General features: G+C 44.4%; 1 protein-coding gene and 1 long non-coding RNA gene across 3 annotated transcripts in view; one reads left to right on the top strand and one right to left on the bottom strand.

Annotated features, from left to right (window-relative positions):
* FMO3 (flavin containing dimethylaniline monoxygenase 3) overlaps positions 1–19,489 on the top strand; it is a 39,769-nt gene extending 20,280 nt beyond the window's left edge. For both annotated transcript variants that reach the window (XM_053247255.1, XM_053247256.1), the window contains exons 6-9: positions 2,982–3,181; positions 13,631–13,989; positions 15,316–15,388; positions 18,575–19,489. In XM_053247255.1, coding sequence (XP_053103230.1) covers positions 2,982–3,181; positions 13,631–13,989; positions 15,316–15,388; positions 18,575–18,917 — 975 coding nt within the window. In that variant the 3' untranslated portion in view covers positions 18,918–19,489. The remainder of the gene's footprint in view (positions 1–2,981; positions 3,182–13,630; positions 13,990–15,315; positions 15,389–18,574) is intronic.
* Positions 7,857–23,025, bottom strand: LOC128323687 (uncharacterized). The gene is made up of 3 exons (XR_008306426.1): positions 22,903–23,025; positions 16,518–16,609; positions 7,857–8,346 (listed from the first exon to the last, which is right to left on the bottom strand). It is a non-coding gene; the product is annotated as an uncharacterized LOC128323687 (long non-coding RNA).
* Between the last annotated feature and the right edge of the window lie 2,163 nt (positions 23,026–25,188).

Below are 25,188 nucleotides of genomic sequence, written 5' to 3'. Positions count from 1 at the left end.
AAGTGGGAATCTGTCCCTCCCAACACAGAACACACATTTCAAACACAGTCCAAAAATGGCCAAAAAAGAATCCCTGACCCAGAATCCACTGCCAGCCACAGTGCCTGTGCTGCAGTAACATCACTGGACAAGTTTCTCTCTCACACACAGTTATGACTCCTTCCTTTCTAGCATTGCAACAGCTACCGCAGCAGCACTCTTAGCAGCAAGCATAGCCATACACTCAGAGCAACTTCAACCACATTTTGACTGAGTACACCTTGCAATGCAGATTGTAGAGCAGACCAGAGCAGTGAGTGAAGCACAAGTTAGTCTCAAGGCCAGACATGGAGCTTATCACAGCAGTCACCAAGAAATATCTGTCACACACAAACACACACACACACACACACACACACACACACACACACACACAGCTGCCACTGTCAATTTCTCACCACGACACTATCTCACTGTGCCTGCACTGTCGTAACATCATTGGCACAACTTGCTCTCTCTCACACAATTATGATTCCTTATTTCCTAGCATTGCTTATCTCCTGACTCCCTACTACCTTCTTTCTCCCTTCCACACATCTATTTTGCCTTTGATTGCAGCCCTGTCTTTGCAAAAACCTGCCCTTTGATAAAAAAGGCCTGACCTTTGATTTTAAAAAAAACAGTATTGAAATCAGAATAAATGATTCAAATTAATCGTAAGAAGACCCCTGCTAGACAGACTGAGGATTGCTCTAGTTCAGTATCCTGTTTCCAACAGTGATCAGGCAGATGCTTCAAGGAAAGCCACAGGGCATGAAGGCAGCAGGCCTCCTCGGAGTATGCCAGTAACTGCAGCATCTGGTACCCGCAGCATGCGGGTTCCATTTCGTTATTATGGCTAATAACTGTTTATAGATCTGTATCCCATGAATGTGTCTAGTACCTTTTTTAAGTCATCTGTCATCAGTGTAGCAGCCTGGGGTCAGGTTCTGCTGGACAATGCAAACATTGATCTCACTTCCTTTAGATGCTAAGAGAACACACAGCATGTGAAGGGTCATGGGATTAATGCTTGCATTGTCCACTTGAGCTAAATCCTGGAATCAAAACTGCATTCTTCTCTCATTAGTTCTGGAAGAAGATTTGGTCTTCCTTTGCACTGAAGTGGATGATTAGAGGCAGAGGCGTAACTAGGGAAAACGGCGCCTGGGGCAAGCACTGAAATGGCACCCCCCCACCGCGCCCCCCCCACCCCCCCAACATACTACATTATACTTAGGTTTTTCCTCACAAGCGCCTGCCGCCGCCGCCAAGTCAGGCCACCGACTGGCTGCCAGGCGCCAGCAAAGCAATGGGGGGGTGCGGCGCAGGCGGTGCAGAAGGGACCGCTCGTGGGGAAGGGGGCACCGACGTGCTCCCTTGACTGCTGCAGCGCTGCTGCACTGAGCAGGAAACATTTGTATTAACAAAAAATTAAATTTTTTTTTAAAAAAGATTTGGTCATGGCGGCACCCCCCACGTGACCAGAAAAGATGGTGCCCGGGGCATGTGCCCCCCTGCCCCCCCTATAGTTACGCCTCTGATTAGAGGTAGAAATACAAGGAGAGGTAGAATTTGCACAGTACTGACTGTTTGATTTGCAGTTTGGACAGTCTTCACAGCCAGTGATTCCAGCGGCATCTGGTGGGCCACTGTGTGAAACAGGATGCTGGACAAGACGGGCCTTGGGCCTGATCCAGCAGGGCTGTTCTTATGTTCTTATGATCAATATACAGCACACTCCACACATATACATAGAGTTACCATTGAATCAAACCCCAAGCAAAATTGGGTGTTTAATTTGGAGGTGAAGCTTATGAGGAATTTTGCCTAGGTGAAGCAAAAAGTGTTTTGCACTTAAGACCTTATATAAGCCGGGCTGTTAAGAACCATCTCCTAAGGCTTATGGGTATGCCCACACCAATACCCTGTCATCGAATTTTCTTTCAGGAATCTTGTTGCAGTTGTTGGACATGATTTACAAGTCCACCTCTGACTAAGTGCTGTTCCTGTGCAAGATCCACTGAATGGAGTGTGGAAGACATTGCACAGTTAGGAACATAGGAAGCTGCCATATACAGTGTAGTATTGCCTACACTGACTGGCAGCAGCTTTTCCAAGGTTGCAGGCCTGAATCTCTCTCAGCCCTATCTTGGAGATGCCAGGGAGCAAACTTGGAACCTTCTGCATGCAAGTGCTCTTCCCAGAGTAGCCCCATTCCCTAAGGGGAATATCTTACAGTGCTCATGCATGTAATCTCCCATTCATATGCAACCAGAGTAGACCCTGCTTAGCAAAGTGAACAAGTCATGCTTGCTACTACAAGACCAGCTCCAGCAGCATAGGGAGGCTGGTGGTGGCCCATGTGCGGCCACTGCCGCAGCCCCCTGGCCTCGCCCCCTGGCTAGCCACACCCTCACATCTGACATCAGACACGGGGGGCAAGGTCTCCCAAATGGGGCCGCACAGCCACATTTGGAAGGGAGATCAGCCCGCACTGCATTGGGCAGTACGGGCCAGAGCAACTCTCCCTGCCTGAAAGGCAGGGGGAGCCATTCCGGCCACGCTGCCAATGCAGCGCGGGCCGATCGCTCGCCTAAACGGGGCCGCACGGCCCCATTGGGAGGGAGCTCTATCGGCCCCGAAGTGAGACCAGGAGCGGCTCTTCCTGCCTTTAAGGCACGGACAATAACTCTGGTTGCACTACCAATGCAGTGCATGCCGATTTTGGCTCCAGGACTGAAATAACACCCCCCACGTCTGATGTCAGACATGGGGGGGGCGTGTCTGGGGCCAGGCTCGTGGCCCCTGATTGGTGGCGGCCCAGGTTCTTTGAACCCATTCGCCCAATGGTGGCTCTCCTGACCACCTCTCCTCCCATGACCAGCTCTCCCCCCATAAATTGTTTGGTTGTTAACTTGAACTTCATGTTTGTGTCCCCTACCTGGTTGGTTTTTTTAAAGGTTTATATCAGCTCCAGAAGTGGATCCTGGATAATGAGTCGTGTCTGGGACAATGGCTATCCCTGGGACATGCTGGTTATAACTCGCTTTGAACTGTTCCTCAGGAGCATCCTGCCTACAGCTATTACTAACTGGTTGTATGTGAAGCAAATGAACAAATGGTTCAAACATGAAAACTACGGCCTGATGCCACTGAATGGGTAAAGTTACAAACAAAAAACCAGAAAATGATTTGCTTTGAAAGTACAGCAGTCCTTTCAGGGAAGGTCCTGGCAAATAAGTTTGGGCACATAATAGTCTTTAGCATTTGTATGGCATTTTTGAGGGTACAAGGCAGTCACATACACTATCTTGTTGTTGTTACAACAGCTCTGTGCAAAAGGAAAGTATTAAAGTGGAACAACATATTACATGTAGTTCCATGATCAAGTTTACCGAGGGCTTTCTTTTATCACGTAATGCAGCTGCATACGGCTTCAGGTTGAGCTGAAGACTGGGGAGATGGTGGTGGGAATGGGGTGCTTAACACTTTCTATGCTAGCCATTGGCCTGCTCAGAATCCCACCCCCACCCCCAGGCAGCTCTTCTCCCCAAGAGGTAAAAGATACAGGGACCTGTATTTCCCTCCAGGAGGAAAACATCTAGCGGGGAGGAATTTTGAGGTTTCTATTGATCCAGCAATGTGGTTTCTGCAAGGCTGTGAATGAGATTCCAATGCCAGCAGAGCTGGCTCAGTACATTTTGCTTACTATAACAGTAATGTTATAACAGTGAATAAGGGGTGGTGGTGGCAAAAGGGCCATGCCATTACCCCTTTTCATGAAGGCAAAGGGCAGGTTCCTCCACATGCTGATGGGATGATTTTATTTATTTATTTACTATTTACTTATTTTTACATTTATATCCCACTCTTCCTCCAAGGAGCCCAGAGTGGTGTACTACATACTTGAGTTTCTCCTCACAACAACCTTGTGAAGTAGGTTAGGCTGAGAGAGAAGTGACGGGCCCAGAGTCACCCAGCAAGTATCCTGGCTGAATGGGGATATGAACCCGGGTCTCCCCGGTCCCAGTCCAGCACTCTAACCACTACACCACACTAGCTCTTCACAGACTGGAAGCGGCTTCTCCAAGGATGCAGGCAGGAATCTCTCTCGGCCCTATCTTGGATCATGGTCCAAGGAGGGTCTTCAGCTTCAGATGTTTTTGTAAAGTTCTGGCTTGAAACAAGGCAGTTGTCATCATTTTTAGCCTTTTTTTTTAAATGTTACAAAACTTTCAAAAATCCACCAAAAAGCAGGGGATTGACCAATTCTCCTAAAATACACTACAGGGGCCCTGACCTCCTTCCCCACATGTGTGGCAAGTTTCAAGGCTCTAGGACCAGCCAGTGATTTGGGGGATCCCCCCAATTGACTACTATTGTGGGGGGGCGGAATCCAAATTTAAGTTGGAATTTGGATTAGGATTCCAAATCCAATCTGATATAGCCAGAGCCCATCAAATATTGTCAAATTCAGATCGGGTCAATGTGAATTTTCTGACATGCACAGGCCTGGCAAATCTATTTATTTTTCTTGTTTGGGGGGAGAGGCACTGGTGTTCAGTCCCAGCTATTTTTCATTGGTTTCTAAAGTTTCAAGAGTTAATGGATGGGGAGGAGTTAGTTTAATATTTGCTGAGGTTGTGGGAAGGGGAAGGGACTGTGGAATAAGTTATATCTAAAGGTGAGTGGGGCTGAGGTCTGTGTATGTGTGTATTCACACATACAATGATCAGCTGATTAACAGATTCATTGCACAACGTCCTCCTTTGTTCATCAGGAGAATTCACACACACTGTCAAATTTATGCTATGGGGTAAACCCCTTTACCACCAAGGACTTAAATGTGTCAGATCCCTTCCCCCTCAGAAACACAAAATTAGACCCCTTTCCCCCCTCAGAAGCCAAAGGGGTTATGACTATCTGGGGTGTATTCTCGGGGGCATATCTAGGGTAGGGCAGGCAGGGCACGTGCCCCGGGCGCCACCTGAAGGGGCGCCATTTTGTAAAATTAATTTTTTTTTTTAAAAAAAGGCTGCCAAAAACAAAATGGCCACCGTGCATGCTCAAATGGCCTCTGTGAGGCCCTAGGTCATGCCAGGCTTTGCAGAGGCCATTTGAGCATGCGCGGTGGCCATTTTGTTTTCAGTGGACTTAAAAAAAAAAAGATTATTTTTTAAAATGGCCACTGCACATGCTCAAATGGTCCCTGCGAGGCCCTAGAGGCCAGCGGGGTGAGGGGGGACCTTTGCAACCCCCCCAGCCTTTAGGAAGCCCCCAAAGGGGCTACGGGTTTTTTATATATATATATATATATATATAAAATATATAAGACACTGCACACATATTCAGATTGGCACTATGTACAGAGAATCAGGGCTTGTGAATACTGAGCTGACGCTTATGAGCTAGGATTGTATTCATTTGCTCTTACTTTGCTTCTTGTGATAAGTGAGTTAAAGGTGATGTCTTGCTAATATGGCTATTAATGGTGAGTTTGTCTTTGAATCAGTGTGAAATCCTTAATATTAAGGCCCACTGGAAGTTTCTTGCTCTCTTTCTCTCATTTTAACTGTCTTTCTGAAAGACTAGAATATATTCCAAGCAGTGACACAGTTTACTCTGCATATCCTTTAATTATTTACAGAGTATCTGGGAAAAGTCAAATTCTCCATTGATTTTTAAAACTTATGTAATGGTGATGCTATAATGCATAGTAGAGAATTAGACAAGCACTTCTGTTTAGTTTTCCAAGTACATCTCCACATAGTATTTGGGTATTTCATGAGCCCCCGCATACTGAAATTTGTAGTTTTCCAGCATTTTTTGGTCTGGCTAAGTCCACTGCTAAATAGTTTTTGAAATATTAAAAGATTAACAAGCTTGACTTGTATTTTTCAGCTGATATTATGGTAAAGTTATCTGAAAGATGGGTGTGAGATGCTTGGACAGGGGGCGCAATTTCAGTGTTTGCCCTAGGCGCTATTTTCCCTAGATACGCCTCTGTGTATTTTTCAAGCTGAGACATTTCTCATTCTTTTTGTTCAAGCCCTCATTCCTCTCCCCAGATCCTTGCCACTGTTCCATTAGCTCCACTTTCCTGGCTGTCTAAGTATCCTCTGAGGCTGGGAACATTCCTCTTCACTGAGTTACACTGGAGTAGTTTGGGGGGCAGGTGGCACTGGCGGCACTAGAAAAATATTGAGCGGGTACAGAAGGAGCAAAGTGTATTTCTGGGTGGGGTATCTGTATCCTACATGTTAGAGGTTTGAAGCAGAAATGGTGGGGGCGGTGTCACAACTACTTGTCTGAGGGGGCAGTTACCCACCCTCTGGAGCCACCCTTGGTGGGCAGGGGTTGGCCCCCATAGTTTGTTTTCTCTTTACATTTTTGTGAAATGGATGTATCTGCGTACTCCAAGTCTGCCAGTACTTACCTCTTGCAACAGGTGTTCCAGTTATGTGTCCATAAGGATCATCATTTCCAGCTCTTTTATTGTTTACTAGTGAATTTCAGCTTGTTGTATAATGGGCGCTAGTAATGGCGCTCCTGGCACCCCGCCGCCATTCCCCCTCCTGCCGCCGCCATTCCCCCTCCCGCCGCCGCCAGCCTGCATGCCCGACCGTCTGCCCGCCCTCCCAGCTGCCGAGACCTCCACAGCCCTGGCCCATGTCCTTCGCTCAATCACAGTTCCTATTTAAAGAAGAAGAGAGGAGCTTGCAAGCAGAGCTCCTCTCTCTTTAAAGCCTCTTCCCGAACTGTCGCTTTGGCCGCAAAGGATGCCTATTGCGTCCTTTGCGTCCATAGCGCCATTTCGGGCACTGACTTTGCACAGAGTGGAGCTCTGCATGCAAGCTCCTCTCTCCCTCTCTAAATAGGAACTGTGATCGAGCGAAGGACGTGGGCCGGGGCTGTGGAGGTCTGGTGTGGGTAAGGAGCGGGCGGCGGCAGCAGCCGCGGGGGCAATTACATGGGCCGATTTGGCCCTTAATCTTCGGCAACATGGCTGCCCGTGTCTGGGCGGCCATATCTGTTTCGGCAGTTCTGAGCATGTGCTCCGCGCATGCCCAGAACTGCTGAAAAAGACATGGGCGCACGGGATCACACACAGGGCTTTTATTATATAGGATTATTATTATTATTATTATTATTAATTCAATTTATATACTTCCCTTCCTAAACTGCCTCAGGACAGTTTACACTAAAATAAAATAAAAAACATATCAATTAAAATTTTAAAAAAACATTTAAAAGCAGATTAAAATTAATCTGAAAACTAAATATCATTAAAAGCCAGGCTAAAAAGAGGGGTATTTAAGGCTCTCCTGAAGGCCTCCAAAGAAGATAATCCCCTCATATTCACAGGGAGCGCATTCCACAACCGAGGGATAGCAACTGAGAAGGCCCGATCCCAGGTCGGCACCAGGGCGCTTTCCAGATTAGACCCTGCAATGGGGTCAGGATGTATCTCTGAAGTGTGATTTCACACTTCCTCTGTAGTGACACTGCAGTTCCTACGCTGACAGCAGGGTGCCGTTCTTATTTCCAATGCCTTGTTTCGAATTTAATCGCTGCAGTATAGTGCTATGACATCTTATATCCGGTGCAAAGAAGTTGCTGTTTTTTCGGGTTGTTAATTTTCGTGAAACTGCTCCCTCTGCTGTTTACATTTTGAATGCGATTTGCCTGAATAGAAACATTTTGCTGCTGTTGAGCTGCTAATCTGGAAAGCGCCCAGATGAACCGGAGGCACCCGAAAATGGACCCCTCCTGATTCTCTCAATGAGCGATGATCTCAATTTCTTTTGGGAAAAGATACAAGATAGACTTTAAAATAGACTGCTAAAGGAAAATGCCATTGACTTTAGAAGGATACAGAGGTTCAGTCAACATGCACAAAAGTTGCATATTCAACTTAAGGTTCACAAAGTAGTAAGATTACATTCTTTCATTACAAATGATATTATGGTGCCCAAAGGTAAAGATTCAGAGTTCAACATAAGAGATGTCTGCAGCCCAGTGCATTCAGCCCTTTCTCAACTTTCAACTTGCACCCACCTTCTCTCTTTCACTCTCACTTATACCCTGCTTTCTGACCTTCTTCTCCTTTATTTTGCTTAGCAGTTTCCTGTTAGCAGCTACTGTCTTCTGGTAATGACAACGACTGTCCACTGGTGTGGCACAAGTGCAGGCCTGTAGGTCAGCCATTTCTCTAGCCAGCCAGCAGAAAGGCAAGTTCTTCCTCTTCCTCCTCCTTTCCTGTCTGGTGGCAGTGGCCAATGAGCATGCACTGCTGCTGCATTGCTCTGCCCCCTTCCAGGCCAGCTGGAAAGAGAGGAAACACAGAGTAGCCAAACAGCACATACTTGATTTTGAATAGCTTGAGAAAGGAGAGGAAGAGGAGGCAAGTGGGATAGCATGGAGAGAAGCAGAAGGAGTGCTGCAGCGGAGGAGGGGGCAGGCAGTGAACAAGCAGAGACTGGAGGGGCTCAGAATCTGCCACCTCTGAGAGATACCCCAGATCTATTGCCTGATGCACTCTGCTTCATGGGAGGTCTGGCATTACACCGGAGAAAGAAGGGGGAGAAAAATGACACAGCACCAAAAAATCGGGGGTGGGGGGAGGGAAAGAAACCAAAGTTGCTGAATAAATTGGTATTTTTATTCTATAGCCTGATGCATTTCAATTGTTGCTCTACTTCATTAATTATTATTATTTATTTACACAGTCAGACAGGTGTTATTGACTGGTTTGTTTTATCCAGACATCGAGTCCTTCCCAAGGACCTGAGATGCCAGAATTTTATTATGAAGGTTGTTGCTGTTGTTATAGATATCGTCGCAGAATATAGGCAGTTCCCAGTAAAGCTGCTTTTTGTAATTGGCTGATGGTGATTTCTGTGGCCCCAATGGTGTTGAGGTGCTCTTCAAGGTCTTTTGGAACTGCACCTAGGGCGCCAATTACCACTGGGATTATTTTGGTCTTCTTCTGGCACAGCCTTTCAATTTCAATTTGTAGATCTTTGTATTTGGTGATTTTTTCTATTTCTTTTTCTTCTATCCTGCTATCCCCTGGTATTGCTATGTCGATTATTTTGACTTGTTTTTCTTTCTTCTCGACTACAGTGATATCTGGTGTATTGTGTAGCAGATGTTTGTCTGCTTGTAGTTGGAAGTCCCATAATATTTTTACATCTTCATTTTCTTCAACTTTTTCAATTTTATGGTCCCACGAATGTTTGGCTAAAGGTAGCTTGTACTTTTTGCAGATGTTCCAGTGTACCATCCCTGCTACCTTGTCATGCCTTTGTTTGTAGTCAGTCTGTGCGATCTTTTTACAATAGCTGATTAGGTGGTCCACTGTTTCATCTGCTTCTTTCCAAAGGCGGCTTATTAATTATTATTATTATTATTACATTTATATCCCGCTCTTCCTCCAAGGAGCCCAGAGCGGTGTACTACATACTTGAGTTTCTCTTTCACAACAACCCTGTAAAGTAGGTTAGGCTGAGAGAGAAGTGACTGGCCCAGAGTCACCCAGCTAGTTTTATGGCTGAATGGGTATTTGAACTCGGGTCTCCTCAGTCCTAGTTCAGCACTCTAACCACTACACCACACTGGCTCTCACCACGTCAGAGGCAAATATGCTGCATCTTTTTTAAAATTAGGTCCTGCATCAGCAGATTCCTGATTTCAATGTACAAAGATGCAGCAGGGATGTACACGAACCAGTTTGGAGGCCCTTTTATGGGCCCCCAAAACAGTTCGAACCTTGGCCAGCTCGGAGGTTTGACGCACGTGGTCACAGCTCCTACTTCCAGGTACATCCAGTAAACATCAGCACAGGGCGGCAGGGAAGTACACTGCCTCCCCGATGGGCTTTTAGGGGCTCACGCACCAGTGGGGGAAACACAGTGGGTGGGTGTGTAAATGCACCTACCCCCGCCCTTAAAGCCATCCCTCCCACTGTTGAACTGGCCCCCTCTGGTACCGTGCACATCCCTAAGATGCAGCATATTTCCTTCTGGGGAAGACCAATGCTCAGAATACATCAGGCTACAGAATAAATATTATTTTATTTATTATTCAATTTTTATACCACCTTTCTTAAAGCATAACAAGGCATTTACAAAAGTTAATATACAACAAAACTTATAAAAATCACATTTAAAACCTTAGAGTCAGTTAAACAGTAAAAACCATAACACCCTCCCCCTCCCCAAATGTTAAAAAGACAAACAGAAGCAGGAAAGCTGAGATTCCAATTTGTTCAGCACCTTTGGGTTTATTTCTCTCTCTTTTTCTCCCAGATCTATTGCCTGATGCACTCTGCTTCATGGGAGGTCTGGCATTACACCAAAGTAATGACAATTGCTTGGCAGCTCATGCTAGATGGAGCTCCTGAACCAGAAACACTTTATTCACACAGAAAGGCACCCCTCAGCAGTCATTATTTCAGTTCTCCTTCATTGGACAGGTTCAGATGTCATGTCGAACCTCAGTAAAAAGCCAAGTTTCACACCTCCACCCCTCCCATCACTATGCACAATCCCCTCCCATCACTATGTGAGTGTCTGCTTCCTTCCTGGATTAGGATATGCCAAGATTGGTCATGACATCCAGACCTACCAATCTTCATTTATCCTAAACTGCTTTCTTCAGAGAACCCAAGAGCTGAACCCAAGGGTTGAAGTAAGGTTCAAATTTTGGGTTTGCTGAACTTTAAGAGGGTTATATCCTTCCTCCAAGGAGTTCAAGATGGTATGCTTGAGTTTATCCTACCTTCTCAACAACTTTGGGAAATAAGTTATGTCAGGCCTTGACAAATTTTCTTTGGATCTAGGTGCCAGCAATGAACGTTTGACAGAATTGCTAGATTTAGTGACAGATTGTGAAGCTGGAAGGTAAATGGGCTTCTCTTTATTTCCTTTACAAGTAACAGAAAGAAACAGTCTGTAGTCTAGGTGCCACCATTAAATATCTTGGCACCATGGCTCCCTGGCACCTGGGATTTCTCAGGCTCTGGGGTAGGCTAAGAGTTATTGACAAACCCAAGACCACCCAATGAGATTCATGGTGAGCTGGAATTTGAGCTCAGATATACAAGTTCTGTGCTCTGCCCACTACACTACATTGCCTTTTCCATGCTATGCTGTTAAGAACTTCAGTTGAGCATGGAGCAGAGTGTTTCCCATTGCTCTGAAGAATAAGAGAGAGATAATCACAATTATATGGTGGTGAGTGGTAGTCCTCAGTCCCATGTTTGCATACATGCCTCTCTTTCCAGGTTCTTCAGATCCTGGTGGCTGCTTCATGTAGATGTCTTCCTCTGTTTCTCCATGCAGAAATGCAGTTTTCACATCCGGGTGGTTAACTTGCATCTTTCTTGCTGCTGCTATGTTGAGAAGTGTTTTTACTGAAGTATGCTTCATGACAGGTGCAAATGTCTCATAACAATCTTCACCATTTTGGAGAGTATTCCTTGGCTACTAATCTGGCTTTGTGGAGCTTTATGTCTCCTTCTGCATTTTATATGGTTTTGAAGACCCATTTGCATCCTACTGACTTTCTTCCAGCAGGTAGTTCCACAAGTGTCCAAGTTTTATTTTTGCATAGAGATTCTCTCTTCTTCTGCAGCGTTTCTCCAATTTTTAGCTTCACATGTTGGTAATCTTTCATTGTCTTCCCATTTGCAGAGTTCCTGGGTCTCTTCCTTTCTGGCTATGTAGTTGAGTCTTCTGGATAGAACTTCTTTGTTGGATCTTTGTGAGCACCTGGCTCCTGCTTCCACTTCTGTTTCACTGGTTAGCTCCAGGATTATGGGAATTTCTTATTCTCTTGGTTGTTTTTCCATCTGGATCACTGGTCCAATTTCTGGTACTTCACTTGTAATTGGCTTTTGTCTTCTATCAAAGTGTACTACATTGTGTATTCTCCCTGTTCCAGTGGCCACATCAAGGATTCTGTATCCATTTCCACCTAGTGTATATCCAGAGAGGATTCCGTCTTCACATCTGCAGTTCAGTTTATTTTTTTCTCTCCTTGGGAACATATGTATATGCTTTTGATCCAAACGCTCTGATATGTCCTAAGTTGGGTTTGTTCTCATGCCATAATTCAAAAGGTGTCACATCTGTTGCTTTGGTTGGCAGTTTGTTCTGTAGGTAATTAGCAGTCCTGACTGCTTCTCCCCAAAATTTGCTTGCCAATCCTGCAACATGCATCTTGTCCTATCTAATAGAGAACAATTCTTTCTTTTGACTACACCATTCTGTTGTGAGGTGTAAGGCACTGTTTGTTTATGTTCAGTGCCTTGCTCCTTTAGATACATGGACATTTCCTTGGATGTAAACTCACCCCTATTATCACAGTTCTCAATCTCTGAGGTTTTCTGCCAAACTTGTTACTCACTATTTTTAGCACCCCACGCTGCTTGTTCTCCAGATGTTTTAGGTCTGTCCTCCAGCAAAATGTTTTTCAACTCCATGCTCATCAGATAGGATTCCATCCTAAATGACCAAGTCTCATAGTCAAATCAATTCAGCCTCAGGGTCATTGGCTGCAGTCTCCATAGTGAAAAGGCTCTCTGCCTTTTCTCTGTAACTCCTTTCCAATCAAGCAGGCTTTCCACTTATTTACTTACTGTGCCTCTTTATCTGCTTTCCCTGGGCTTTGATTGCCTTTGGGTGCTTTGTATTGCTTTACTGAGCCCATAAGCCTGTTAGAGAGCTTGAAGGGGAGATTTCTTTATCCACCCCAGCTGCAGCAGAAGTACACAGGTAAGGAGAACACTGCTAATTAATATTGTCTGGAGATATGGAGTTAAAGTTCTAAATAAAGTAGTTTATTTAGGAAATCTGTCAGGGAGATGATTAAGCCTACATGTCTGCCTGGTTGCTACATACAAGAAGTAGGGAAGGGAGAAGATGGAAGTCTCTCTCTCCAGGTGAGAGAGCAAAACCCGAGACTGTCAATCTCACAAAAGTGAATCAGAGGACAGAGAAGAGAGGGAATGCCCTAATGGATGTCTCTACCCCTAATACCCCTAGAGGTCAATAGGGTTGCTGGTGCTAAGAATTGATGCCCACAGGAGCTGCGTCTCCAACATATTGACCCTTTATGGGTGCACTAACTACCACTTGAAGAGACCACTTGCAACCTGCTGCTAAGGGCAGAGTGATCCTTGTCCTCTTTGAAAGCAACAGCTGGAAGCATGGTACTGGAGATTCCCTCCTTTAAACTGGCTACCAACAGTGTCCTTTAAAGTTACATTAAACTGCCAATTTACAAGGAGGCAATCTGTAATGCAGTGCCCAGCACGATGCTTCACTATCTCTTTGCAAGTGGCTTTCTATGAGAGGAGGAGGAATTCCTATTCCCAAGAAAAAGGCAGTTTCTTCCCAGCAGATCAATGCAGTCTCAGAGAAAACTTCACATATCCCAAAACGTCATCTTTCACTTTAAAAAAACAAACCCATTGAAAATTCTGCTCTGCCCTAATCTCTCTGTTCACCAAGTAATAACATTAAAGCCAGTGAATTGATGAGGCATAGTTCGTATCCTGGAAGGGAAGTTCTGATGGGCTTCTGTTCAATTTCTCTCCTTCTAGAACTCTGCGTAAGGAGCCAGTGTTCAATGATGACCTCCCAGGCCGCATTACATGTGGAACTGTCATCATAAAGCCCAATGTGAAGGAGTTTACAGAAACATCTGCTATATTTGAGGATGGGACGATGCAGGAAGGCCTTGACTATGTCATCTTTGCAACAGGCTACAGCTTTGCCTACCCATTCATGGATGATGAAACCATCCTCAAGAGCAGGAACAATGAGGTCACCTTGTACAAAAGCGTCCTACCTCCTCGGCTGGAGAAACCCACCATGGCAGTGATTGGCTTAGTCCAGTCCCTTGGAGCAGCTATCCCAACCGCAGACCTCCAGGCTCGCTGGGCCACAAGAGTATTTAAGGGTTTGTGTAGTTCAGAGACTGAGTGACTGAGCTGTGAACTAGAAAGTTCCTAGTTTACATTTAACCTTTCCTGCTAACATACTAGTTAGGCAAACCATTATCTCAGATCCTTATAAATCCATTTAAAGCTGCCGTATAGTAAGGCTCAAGCCATATATCAGTAATCAGCCATCTTGTACAGACTTTTTTTTAAAAAAAGTAGCAACCAAATCAAGTGTTTAAAACACCATACTGTTTTCACACATACTGTTTTCCCAATTTAAATGTCCCCCAAAGCTGCTATTTGCTCCATGGGGCAAATACTGCAGGTGCCAGATCATAGAATATCCCATATCTTATTTATTCACACTGTTGTCAGATCAATGGTCCATCCAGGACAGAGTTGTCTACTCTGACTATCATCAGCCCTCCATTTTTTTAGCAATTTTGCCTTATGGAAAGTAAGCTTTCATTTCATTTATGAGATCACCTGGCATTCTGTGTGTGTGTCCCCATGAGTCTTTGTCTGTGTGCCTGTATGTGTGTGTGTCCCTCTATCAACTTCGCAATGCCTGGACCAATATGAACCAAATTGGGTATAGTTGAAGGGACACACAGGGACACCTCCACAATGTAGGGACACATAGGGACACCTCCACAAAAAAAACCTGTTTGTGGAGGTGTCCCTATATGTCCCTACAACTATACCCAATTTGGTTCATATTGGTCCAGGCATTGCGAAGTTGAGAGAGGGACACACACACATACAGGCACACAGACAAAGACTCACGGGGACACACACACAGAATGCCAGGTGCTCTCATAAATGAAATGAAAGCTTACTTTCCATAAGGAAAATATGCTAAAAAAAATGGAGGACTGTTTGTGATGATATCATCCACCGATATTCAAGATGGTGGACACGTAAATGTTTGAGGTGCAAATGGGCTAATTTGTGGACCATCTAACTGCTTTGAACCAAATTTAGTACAATTAGACCGAATAATATGGATTAGCTTTTCTGAGATCACGAAATGCCATAATTTCTTATACCAGCTATCCACTGACATGGTTTGATTTTTCCAGTGCTTGGCTATAGCTAACCTGGAGAAGCAGTTACCATATATAGAATACATACACATCACATTGTTTGTGATGATGTTATCCATCCCCATTCAAGTACAATAAAAATGTGTCGAGGCAACCTTTTAATTCTCTTCACCTGAGATTTTCCCAGATTGACTGAATAAAGGTGTGTACCTACGTTTATATGCATGAGAAAGGAAGTGAATATTATTAGACATACAGGAGTATAGGCCATTGATCAGTGTCTGTCTTCTTTTGCAGGATTATTTAAGCTACCTTCGGAGAGCAGCATGATGGATGACATAGATGAAAAAATGGGGAAGAAACTCAAATGGTATGTTCTAAGTGCAGCTAAGCCCTTCTGCTTTCTGCTTATATTCTGCTCACTTGGTCAAATTTCTGCCCCAGATTTGTCTGTGCATTTGTCACAGAAGCCAGCATACTATGGGTGGATTCAAATGACCAACTGTGCAAATAAGTAGGAGAGAACTGGAGGTTCCCAGTAAGCGCACACTTTTGGTGCAAGGCAGTACTTCTGCCTCTTTTTGTGTCATCTGAACCCATTTTTGGATGGAAAATGTTGTGTTCTCTCTGCCACCCAACATTTGTAACCCAGGGCTGAGGTTGGGCGGAGAATGGATGTTAGCCGGCAGAGGGAACCCAACATTCTCATGTTCAGACGACCTGAAAAGGGGCAGAAGTACCAGCTTGCAGTGGGAGCATGCACTTGCTAGTAATCTCCAATTCCTTTCTATTTACTTGTAGAGGGTCGTCTGAATCTGTCCTATAATTTCATGCAGTGTGTGTGTGTGTGTGTGTGTGTGTGTGTGTGTGTGTGTGTCCAGTCCTAAAATTCCAAAATTTATTTTTCTTTCATTCATTCATTCCAATGTGTATGCTTCAGATGGGTTCTTGCGGTGGATCACAATAACATTCTTGAAAATACTGAAAGCATAAGTCTGAAGGACCACTTACTTCCATATGAACCTTTCATCTGAAGCCCTGCTATGTGTCTTGCAGGCTGATGGCTACCAGTAACAGGGACCTTTCAAAAGAGGTTCCTGTCTTATGGAACTTTGTCCCCAGGGAAGTTCATCTCCCCCACTCCGCCCAACTGTCCTTCAGGTTAAAATGATCCTCTTTCACATAGCATTTGATGGGGTGCAGGATAAGCATTGTATACTATTTTAGTCTGTGGCTAAAATGTTATATTGGCTTTTATGTTTTAACTAGCTGGGCCAGGCGCAGAACATCTGCGCCTCTAGTTTTGCCGGCCCACCACAAATGCCGATTTCTTCTCCCACCCGCCACTGTTTTCTTGCCTGCCCGCCGCCACCATTTTCTTCTCCTGCCCACTGCTGTTGCTGTTTTCTCCGCCTCCCCCCGCCCCACAGTTTTCTCCCACCCACCCCAGCCCACCGCCATTTTGTCCCCCACCCCTGCCGTTTTGTTGCCCATCTCACCTCCGGTGCTGCCGCTTTCCTCTTCCCCTACTGGCATCTTGCTTACGAACTCTTGCAAGAGCTGCCACTCATGGCATTAGCAATGGGTACACCTGAGAGAGAGAGAGAGAGAGAGAGAGAGAGAGAGAGAGAGAGAGAGAGAGAGATGATTATTAGATTCAATTTTTCTTGAGTATGTGTTTTTTATTATAGCTTTTACTTTTGTTAACCATCTAGAGTGACTCCTTAAGCTGCAGTGGCAAAATATATAATAATAAACAGGACACTACAATAAAAGCAGTGAAATATTTAAGAAATAAAAAAGCATCAAAACAACATTGCCAATATCAAAACATAAACAATAAAAAGAAATACATTAGCTATATTTGTATATTTAAAGTAAGTTTTGGTTCCATGACAATAAACTAAGGTCATACAAATCTTAAAGTTACATAAAGCAGACTATAATGACAGAACATTTATGATTGAATTAAACTATAACAGTAAACAATATTATTAATAATAAATTTCTGACATTATCTCGGCAGCTGCCACTGCAAATGAGAAACAAGCAATAACTCTGGAACTAGTAGTCAGATGAGTGTGCTGAGCACATTCAGTTGGAGAAATGCATGGTATTCTTAAGACTTTCTCATAAGTGATCAGGTGTTTTGGATTGTATGAGGGAGATTGTATATCCTTCGTATTTTATTTAAATATAAAACTTACATTGGCAAGAGTGATTGAAAAATGACTTCTGCTTTCTATTCCTCATTAACAATAGTCTCAAGTGACACATGCTTAGTGGCACTTATAAAAGCACCTTTAGCTTTCTATCCACATGCCATCTTCACTGCCTTATATGGCAAGAATTGTGGTTCTTTCCAAGGCGGCAGTGCTGCTCCTTCCTCTGTCCCCTTACTGTATGTGTGCATGCAGAGAACAGGTTGTGGAGCAACTCCTCATAAGAACCAACTCCCTGGCAGCCTGCATGCTCCATCTCTTTATTTAGCAAGGGGAGAGCAACTAGCGCTATCCATCCCTAGCACAGCATTCCTCCAGTGGGTGTTGCTGGTATCTATCTTAAGTTTCTTTTTTAGATTATGAGCCCTTGGGGGACATTTATATCTATGTAAACAGCTTTGGGAACTTTTGTTGGAAAGGGGTATATATAAAAATATTCATCATATATCATGACCTGCCAACCTCAAACAAAGGTCCTCCCTCTGAGGCTTGCACAGGACAATCCAGTAACCTCTTCTTTCCCAGACCCATTAGTGTTCAAGATGCTCTTTGCAGAAACAGGAGTTGGCCCACCTGCTATGAGGGTGTACCCGCTACGTCAATGCACTGTGGGGGACTCATTCTTATTTGAGCAGTGGGAGAGGGGAGCTTAAAAACCAACACACACACACACACACACCCAAGCTGCTGACCCATCCACAGGAGAAAAGATATTGGGTTCACATATCTTTTATAATGCACAGAGAAGAACATTTGGGGGAGGGCAAATTTTAGCTGACATATAGCATATGAGGAACGGGTTTAGCACCCCCTCTCCCATAATTGCTACTACAGACAAAATTGGAGCCCCACCCCCACAACTGCATAAGAGTAAATCTTATTATTTATTTATTTATTTATTTATTTAACATATTTTTATACTGCCCAAAACGCAAGTTCTCTGGGCAGTTTACAAGACAATAAAAACAACCAATAAAAAGATTAAAACATTTCAACAATTAAAATTTAAAAAGTTAAAACTATTAAAACACAATTAAAACAGTATCTTACCTCTGTTTTTCCCCTAAGGTGCAGAAAGGCCGTTGCTTGGGGTAAACTGCCTGGCCAGTGGCTTGACTGACTGATTGATTGTGGGTGATTTCCCTTCCACTCAGTAGGTCACTGCGTATAATGTGGGTTTCTGTGGCATAGCAGCAGCTTTTCCTAGGCGTATAGCTTGTCAACCCATAACATCAAAAATCAAATTTCAAATAGCTGAAAAAGCAACTTCTTCAGCATCCTCTATATTTTGTTCAGAAATGCATCTACCAAACATTGTCTTCCTTTTCTTTAAGGTATGGCCAGAGCGATACCATACAAACAGATTACGTTGTCTACATGGATGAACTTTCCTCCAATATAGGTGTCAAACCAAATATTCCACTCCTCTTCCTGACTGATCCCAAACTGGCTCTACACGTCTATTTTGGACCCTGTACTCCATATCAGTTTCGTTTGTCAGGACCAGGGAAGTGGGATGGAGCCAGAAATGCCATCCTGACACAGTGGGAGCGAACACTGAAGACCACAAGGACCCGAGTCGTACACAGTTCTCACAATACTTTCCCACTCATTGCCCTGCTCAAAATACTTTCCCTCCCACTTCTCCTTGCTGCAGTTTTTATGATATTCAACTGAGTAGTCATAGTGCTAATCTGTGACCGTGGCAGCTTGGTATAGTTGAGCATGAACAAATTGCCCCAATCATATAGAAAAAGGGGAAAGAGTGAGAAATGTAGACCTCCCCGCTGCCACCTATGGCTAAGCTACTTTTCTCCAGGCTGAGATCACTGCCAATATTGGAGCTTGCCTGAGGAGAAAAGCAGCACTTGGGGCAGGGGGGGCGGGGTGGAGGCTGCAGGAAGGTAGGCCACAAGGGGGTTCTGCACTCCTCACTCATACACCCCTTTTGCTTTTAAAAGCAGATCTCCCCTCTGACCATGTGACTGGAGCAATTCTGTTTAAACTTGCAGAACTGCTGCCATCCAACATCCCTCAAAAGTGAGGTCAGCAACAGAAAACCGAGAGAAAGGTGAATCGCATAAGAGTGTGTGTACAAGAGAGAGGGAGAGAGCAACAAATACATAAATACCCATCTAATGATGTCTTCACACTTTACCATTTTAAGTATACATCTTAAGATATTTGAAGTGTCTACTCAAAAATACAAAAGTGAGCAACAAGTGGGAATAAAGTTGTGTTTGCAAACACGTGTATCATTTATGTGCACTCATTAGGATGCCTGGATTGGGCCGAGTTCTCATAAACAGCAGAGGATGAATGAAATCTGTGTTTGATCTGTACCTCTTCAGATTGCAGGTGGGATTCATGTGACAATACTCTTCCATACAAAACAGATACTTGCACATAGAAAACTAGCATGTCAAGAGAGGAGGCAAGGCTAGAACTCTTTTATCTGATATGAAAAGTAATATGCTAGTTTTCTAGGTAAAGGGATTTTTCCCCTCGGAAGCAGAAGCATTCAGTCATGTGTAAAGCAAAGTGTGTTGTCAAGTTAGTGTCGACTCCTGGCGCCCACAGAGCTCTGTGGTTGTCTTTGGTAGAATACAGGAGGGGTTGACTATTGCCATTTCCCACACAGTATGAGATGATGCCTTTCAGCATCTTCCTATATCGCTGCTGCCCGATATAGGTGCTTCCCATAGTCTGGGAAACATACCTGTGGCGATCCAAACCGGCAACCTCTGGCTTGCTGGTGAAGTCATTTCCCCACTGTACTATTAGGTGGTTCAGGCCTGTGAGTCATTTGTAATCTATAGAGGTACAGTCCAGGAATATACTGTCTCCTCTGCTGTTTGTGAGAACATTAGGCCTTGCACTCCAGATTGCAATATCTGCCCCTTGGCCCTAATCCTGGCTCCCTCTCAAGCATACATTCATTGGCAAACCTTTGTTTGCAATAGGTAATGCGTAAAGACCTTTTAAACAAACATTCAGACCTAGGCTAAATTTCTGGTACAAAAGTCAATTTACTTGATCAGGTTGCTTTTTGGGCAATTTGGTGCCACTGAATGAGAAAGGAAAGAAAACAATTCAAGGCTCACAAGACCTATTATGTTAGCCCAGTAAGGGTGGAGATAGTCATTTCTAAAGGGGCCAAAGGCGAGATGACAGAAGTGTGGTTTCCTTTGGTGTACAATACATCATGCCACCTATTGTGAGCTCCCATTCCATAGGACCAGCCTGGCTTCACATGCCATAGTCTGATGTAGACAGTGGCGGGTGGTGGCACCAGAAAAAAGAAGAGACGAAGTGTGTTTGTGTGTGGTGAGCTGCATCCGACATATTAGATTTCTGAAGCAGAAATGAAGGGGCAGGTGAGAGGAAACCACTTGTGGGGGGGGGGCATCGTCCCCCCTTCCCACTCACTTCCCAAATCACCCTTGGCCACAGAGGAGCTGGAACCTTGCTCTTCACACACATAACATGGCTTCCTTGACGGTACCAGTTAGCCATGCTGGCATCCTCCTGGACTTAGAGGTACCTTTCCTCCTTTTGGGTATACAATCTAACTGGGCTTCTAGTATTGTGGTTTTGAGTAAACTCCATGCACTCTGGAGCGAAGTGACTCTCCTGATTTTCCCCTTCAGCTTTCTTTTCACCATACTCCTCATTTGGGAGAAATTTCCTCTTCTGATATTCAAAATGTCTTTGTTAGACATCCTTGGTGATTCTCTCCCCGCATGTATGCTGAATTTGATGGCACTGTGGTCACTGTTCCCTAAAGGGTCGATGACACTGACATCACGCACCAGGTCCTGGGTGTCACTCAGAATTAGATCCAAGGTCACCTTCTCTCTGGTTGGTTCCATGACCAACTGTTCTAGGGCACAGTCATTTAGCATATCTAGAAATCTGACCTCTTTGTCCTGACTTGAATGTGAATTTACCCAGTCTATGTGTGGGTAATTGAAGTCACCCATAATTACAGCCCTGCCTCTCCTTGACACCTCCTTGATTTCCTCCTGCAACTCCCAGTCACTGCCAGCATTATGATCCGGAGGACGATGGCACGTCCCCAGTAGCATGTTCCCTTTCCGGCCTTGTATAGTCACCCACATGGTTTCTGTAGAGGACTCCAGTCCACCTAGGTTTTCTAGCTTGTTAGATTCTATCCCTTCTTTAACATACAGTGCTACCCCTCCTCCAAGGCACCCCTCCCTGTCCTTTCTATAGAGTTTATACCCAGGGATAACAGTGTCCCACTGGTTCTCACTCTTCCACCATGTTTCTGTTATGCCCACTATATCTATTTCTGCATTAGCAACCAAGAACTCCAGCTCACCCATCTTGGCTCGGAGGCTTCTGGCATTGGCATATAAGCACCTATATGCTGAATCTCTCCCCTGATGTATGCTATTCTTTTGACTCTTTGACCTGCTGGCACAGGCTCCCGTCTGCTCTTTATGCGGTTCTGCTCTGTCCCCTTCTGTTTTATCTGAATTCTTTGCAGCCTCACATTTTAAAGAATGGCTTTTGCCAAACGGGATACTGCCCAGCTCCCATCGGCTGTTCCCCAGGTGTCATTTTAAAAGCTGCTCTGCAACCTTTTTGATTTTAAGCGCCAGCAGTATGGTTCCATCTTGGTTCAAGTGCAGCCCGTCCCTTTTGTACAGGCCTTGCTTGCCCCAAAATGTGTCCCAGTGCCTAACAAATCTAAATCCCTCTTCCCAGCACCAACGTCTCATCCACACATTGAAACCCCTCAGCTTTGCCTGTCTCACTGTACTTGCACGTGGAACAGGTAGCATTTCTGAGAATGCTACCTTGGGTGTTCTGGACTTCAAAATGCTACCTATCAGCCTAAATTTGGCTTCCAGGACCTCCCAACTGCATTTCCCCACATCGTTGGTGCCGACATGCACCACGACAGCTGTCTCCTCCCCAGCACTGCCTAGGAGCCTGTCTAGACGCTGCGTAATGTCTGCAACCTTCGCACCAGGCAGGCAAGTCACCATGCGGTCAATACACGGGTCACAACAAACGGGTTACAAACCCAAAGGATCATTCTATCCCTCTAATAATCGAATCACCAACTACAAGGAGGCCCCCACCCCCCCGAGGAGTATCCCCTGTGCGAGAGGATATGGGCTCTTCATCCACAGAAGGAGTCCCTTCTAAATGAGCATTTCCCTCTTCCTCAGACCGATGTCCTCCTTGCCCAAGACCTTCATTCTCCCTGACAGCAGAGGAGCTACCAGCCCTGGAGTGGGATGCCTCTATCACATCCCTGAAGGTCTCGTCCACATGCCTCTCTGTCTCTCTGAGCTTCTCCAGATCCGCCACCTTGGTCTCAAGGGAACGGATTTGTTCCCTGAGAGCCAGGAGCAACTTGCACCGAGCACACACCCATTACTTCTGCCCATGGGGCAAATAGTCATACATGTGGCACTCTCTGCAATATGCTGGGAAGTGCCCCTTCCCCTGCTGACCTTCTATCTTCATACTGTTTTTGTTGGCTGTTTACAGTATTTAGGGAGCTTATTGTCCATTTATTAGATAGTTTATTAGGATAGGTCTCAGCTGTAATGGTCAACTATTTAACTGTCCAAACAGCCTTTCCCAAGAATATGAGGGAAACGAGGGAGGGATATGTACTTACGTTCTCTTCTCCACCCGGCTCCTTGTGCTCCTTGTGATCGCAGGGGCTTGTTCCAGGCTCCCCCTCACACTTCCTGCTAAACTCCTGCAAAACTCCTACGTCTTGTTTGCTATCCCTGTCCGCTATGCTCTCGGGCCTTCACCTCATATGCAGAGTAGCCTTCCAACTGTCACACAGGATGTGAGTCAAAGGAAAGGAATGTGGGGCCTCTCCCAGCCCTAGCTGACTCCACCCCCTCCAGGCAGCCACTAAGTAAACACTGGAGTTAGGTAAGAACTCCTAAGAACTCCTAGCCCTGTGATATCTTAACCCTAACAAGTAACCCTAACAAGTAACCCGGAGAGAGAGAGATAAAGAGATGAAGACCTACCCCTTAAAGAGAAACAGCCCCTGCAAAACTCCCCTCTTCCTGTTAGTTTGTTTGAAGGGGAAAAGGCTAGATGTTTAGAAAGGCTTGCTCACCTTCTCAGCTGTGTCTGCTCTTCCCAGAGTAGCCTTCCAACTGAAGGCTGGATTCCAGTTCATAACCTGTCATCTTCTTTATTACTACTACATCTTCCTAAAAATTAGTCACTGATAGGCAGTAAAATTAAAATGTGCAAAGAAAAAATTAATATGCAAGAAAAGATCTCATAACAATTAATCTCATGCCAGGAGGCAGGGACAGAGTGGGAAGAAGGCAGGCCCCTGTGTGACTTGGCCAGTTGACAGGCTGACAAGCTTGGGATGGGATATGCCTTTGTCCCGGTTGCTGGGCAACTGCTTTGTTGGATCGGAGACAGGAGGGGCAGAACGAGTGTTCAGAGTGGCGGGCAACAGGAAGTGCCACAGACATGGAGTGGGCACAATCCCAGGCAGCTCTGCACCACCGTCTTTATGACTGAAGTTCAAAAAACTGCACTGAATCATGGTTATCATGCAGTTTGGACATAATGCTTCAGCGGCCAAACCTCAGGTTTCCATGGCGAACCTGACTGCAAACTGAAGGTTCAAATTGGAGTTTGGCAAGCCAAACCACAGATCACTTTAGACACGGAACTGCAGTTGCATGCATTTGGATGTAACGGAGTTCCAAACTCTGCCCCATTTAACTCCAGTTTTGCATTACCTCTGAATTCGGCCATACAGTTGATCATCTTTCAACATGCCTTTCATCAGAAGTTTTCCTCTGAAAATAAAACAATGGTCCCTACAGAAAAGAACTCTACATCTATGCCTTGTAGCTGTTTTTACATTCATAAACTGTTTTGCAAACTTGGAACATAGTATACCTCAGGAATACACACTTCATTCACTCTGTTTGCACCAAGTTTACACTTCAGATATACGGTCCCTTTTCCTTCTGCAAACATTTTCTGACCATTAACAAGGTATATAAGACTTTTATGTTGCATGCTTATTTCAGAGAAATCTTGCAAATTATTCAAGAAATGTGAAGTAACTCCACTATCCAAATATATTTTGTTTCTGCTTTGATTTGCACCAACCCTGCAGATGATTTCTTTTGCAGTGCACAATTTTTCATCTTTCTCAGCATTATTTTTATTGCTTTCACTTTTGCATAGGCAAGTCATTTTTTTCTGGAATTTAGTCTTATTCCCTTTTCTCTGTTGAGAATAATTCCCATGCTTTTTACTAGGACAAGCATTCCATAAATGCAAGTTGCTTCCACATATAAAACATTGCCTACCATCAACAATTTTGTAGGCTTGCTTTTTAACTGATTCTTCCCTTTCTGTTTGCTTTCAGAAATTAAACAGTTCTAAACACTCCTGCACAAAATTCAAAGTCACATTTTCTTAATTTCATTCATTCAATTTCTATACCACCCTTCCAAAAATGGCTCAGAAAATTTGCAGAAAATTGAGAATATTATCATATTCTTAGGTAAGGTATTAAGCAAAAGTCTAATTTTTGCTGGTTCAGGTGTATTTTGTCTCCTGTCGTTCCAAATCTTTCTGTATTCCAGAAATGAGCATATGTGCTCTTGCAAACTCTCTCCCTCTTTGAATCTTTTATTACACAACTGCAGCATAAGAGAAACTTGGCTATTCATGAAGGACCTAAACACATACCTGTTTAGTCATGCTTTTAATTTCTAGTTTTAAAGTTTTGGTTTTAGAGTTTTCTAATTGCATTTTAAATTGTTTTAATTGTGTTAATGTTTTAATGGTTTTATATTATGAACACCCAGGGACTTTTTTTGTAAGGGGCAGTATATAAATGTACTAAATAAATAAATTAAATAAACAAGAAGCCAACTTTAACTGAGAAACAACAGCTTGA

The sequence above is a fragment of the Hemicordylus capensis genome, chromosome 4, assembly GCF_027244095.1.
Source record: "Hemicordylus capensis ecotype Gifberg chromosome 4, rHemCap1.1.pri, whole genome shotgun sequence".
In the NCBI taxonomy this organism is placed as follows: Eukaryota; Metazoa; Chordata; class Lepidosauria; order Squamata; family Cordylidae; genus Hemicordylus; species Hemicordylus capensis.
This window is presented reverse-complemented; position numbering and strand designations above follow the sequence as displayed.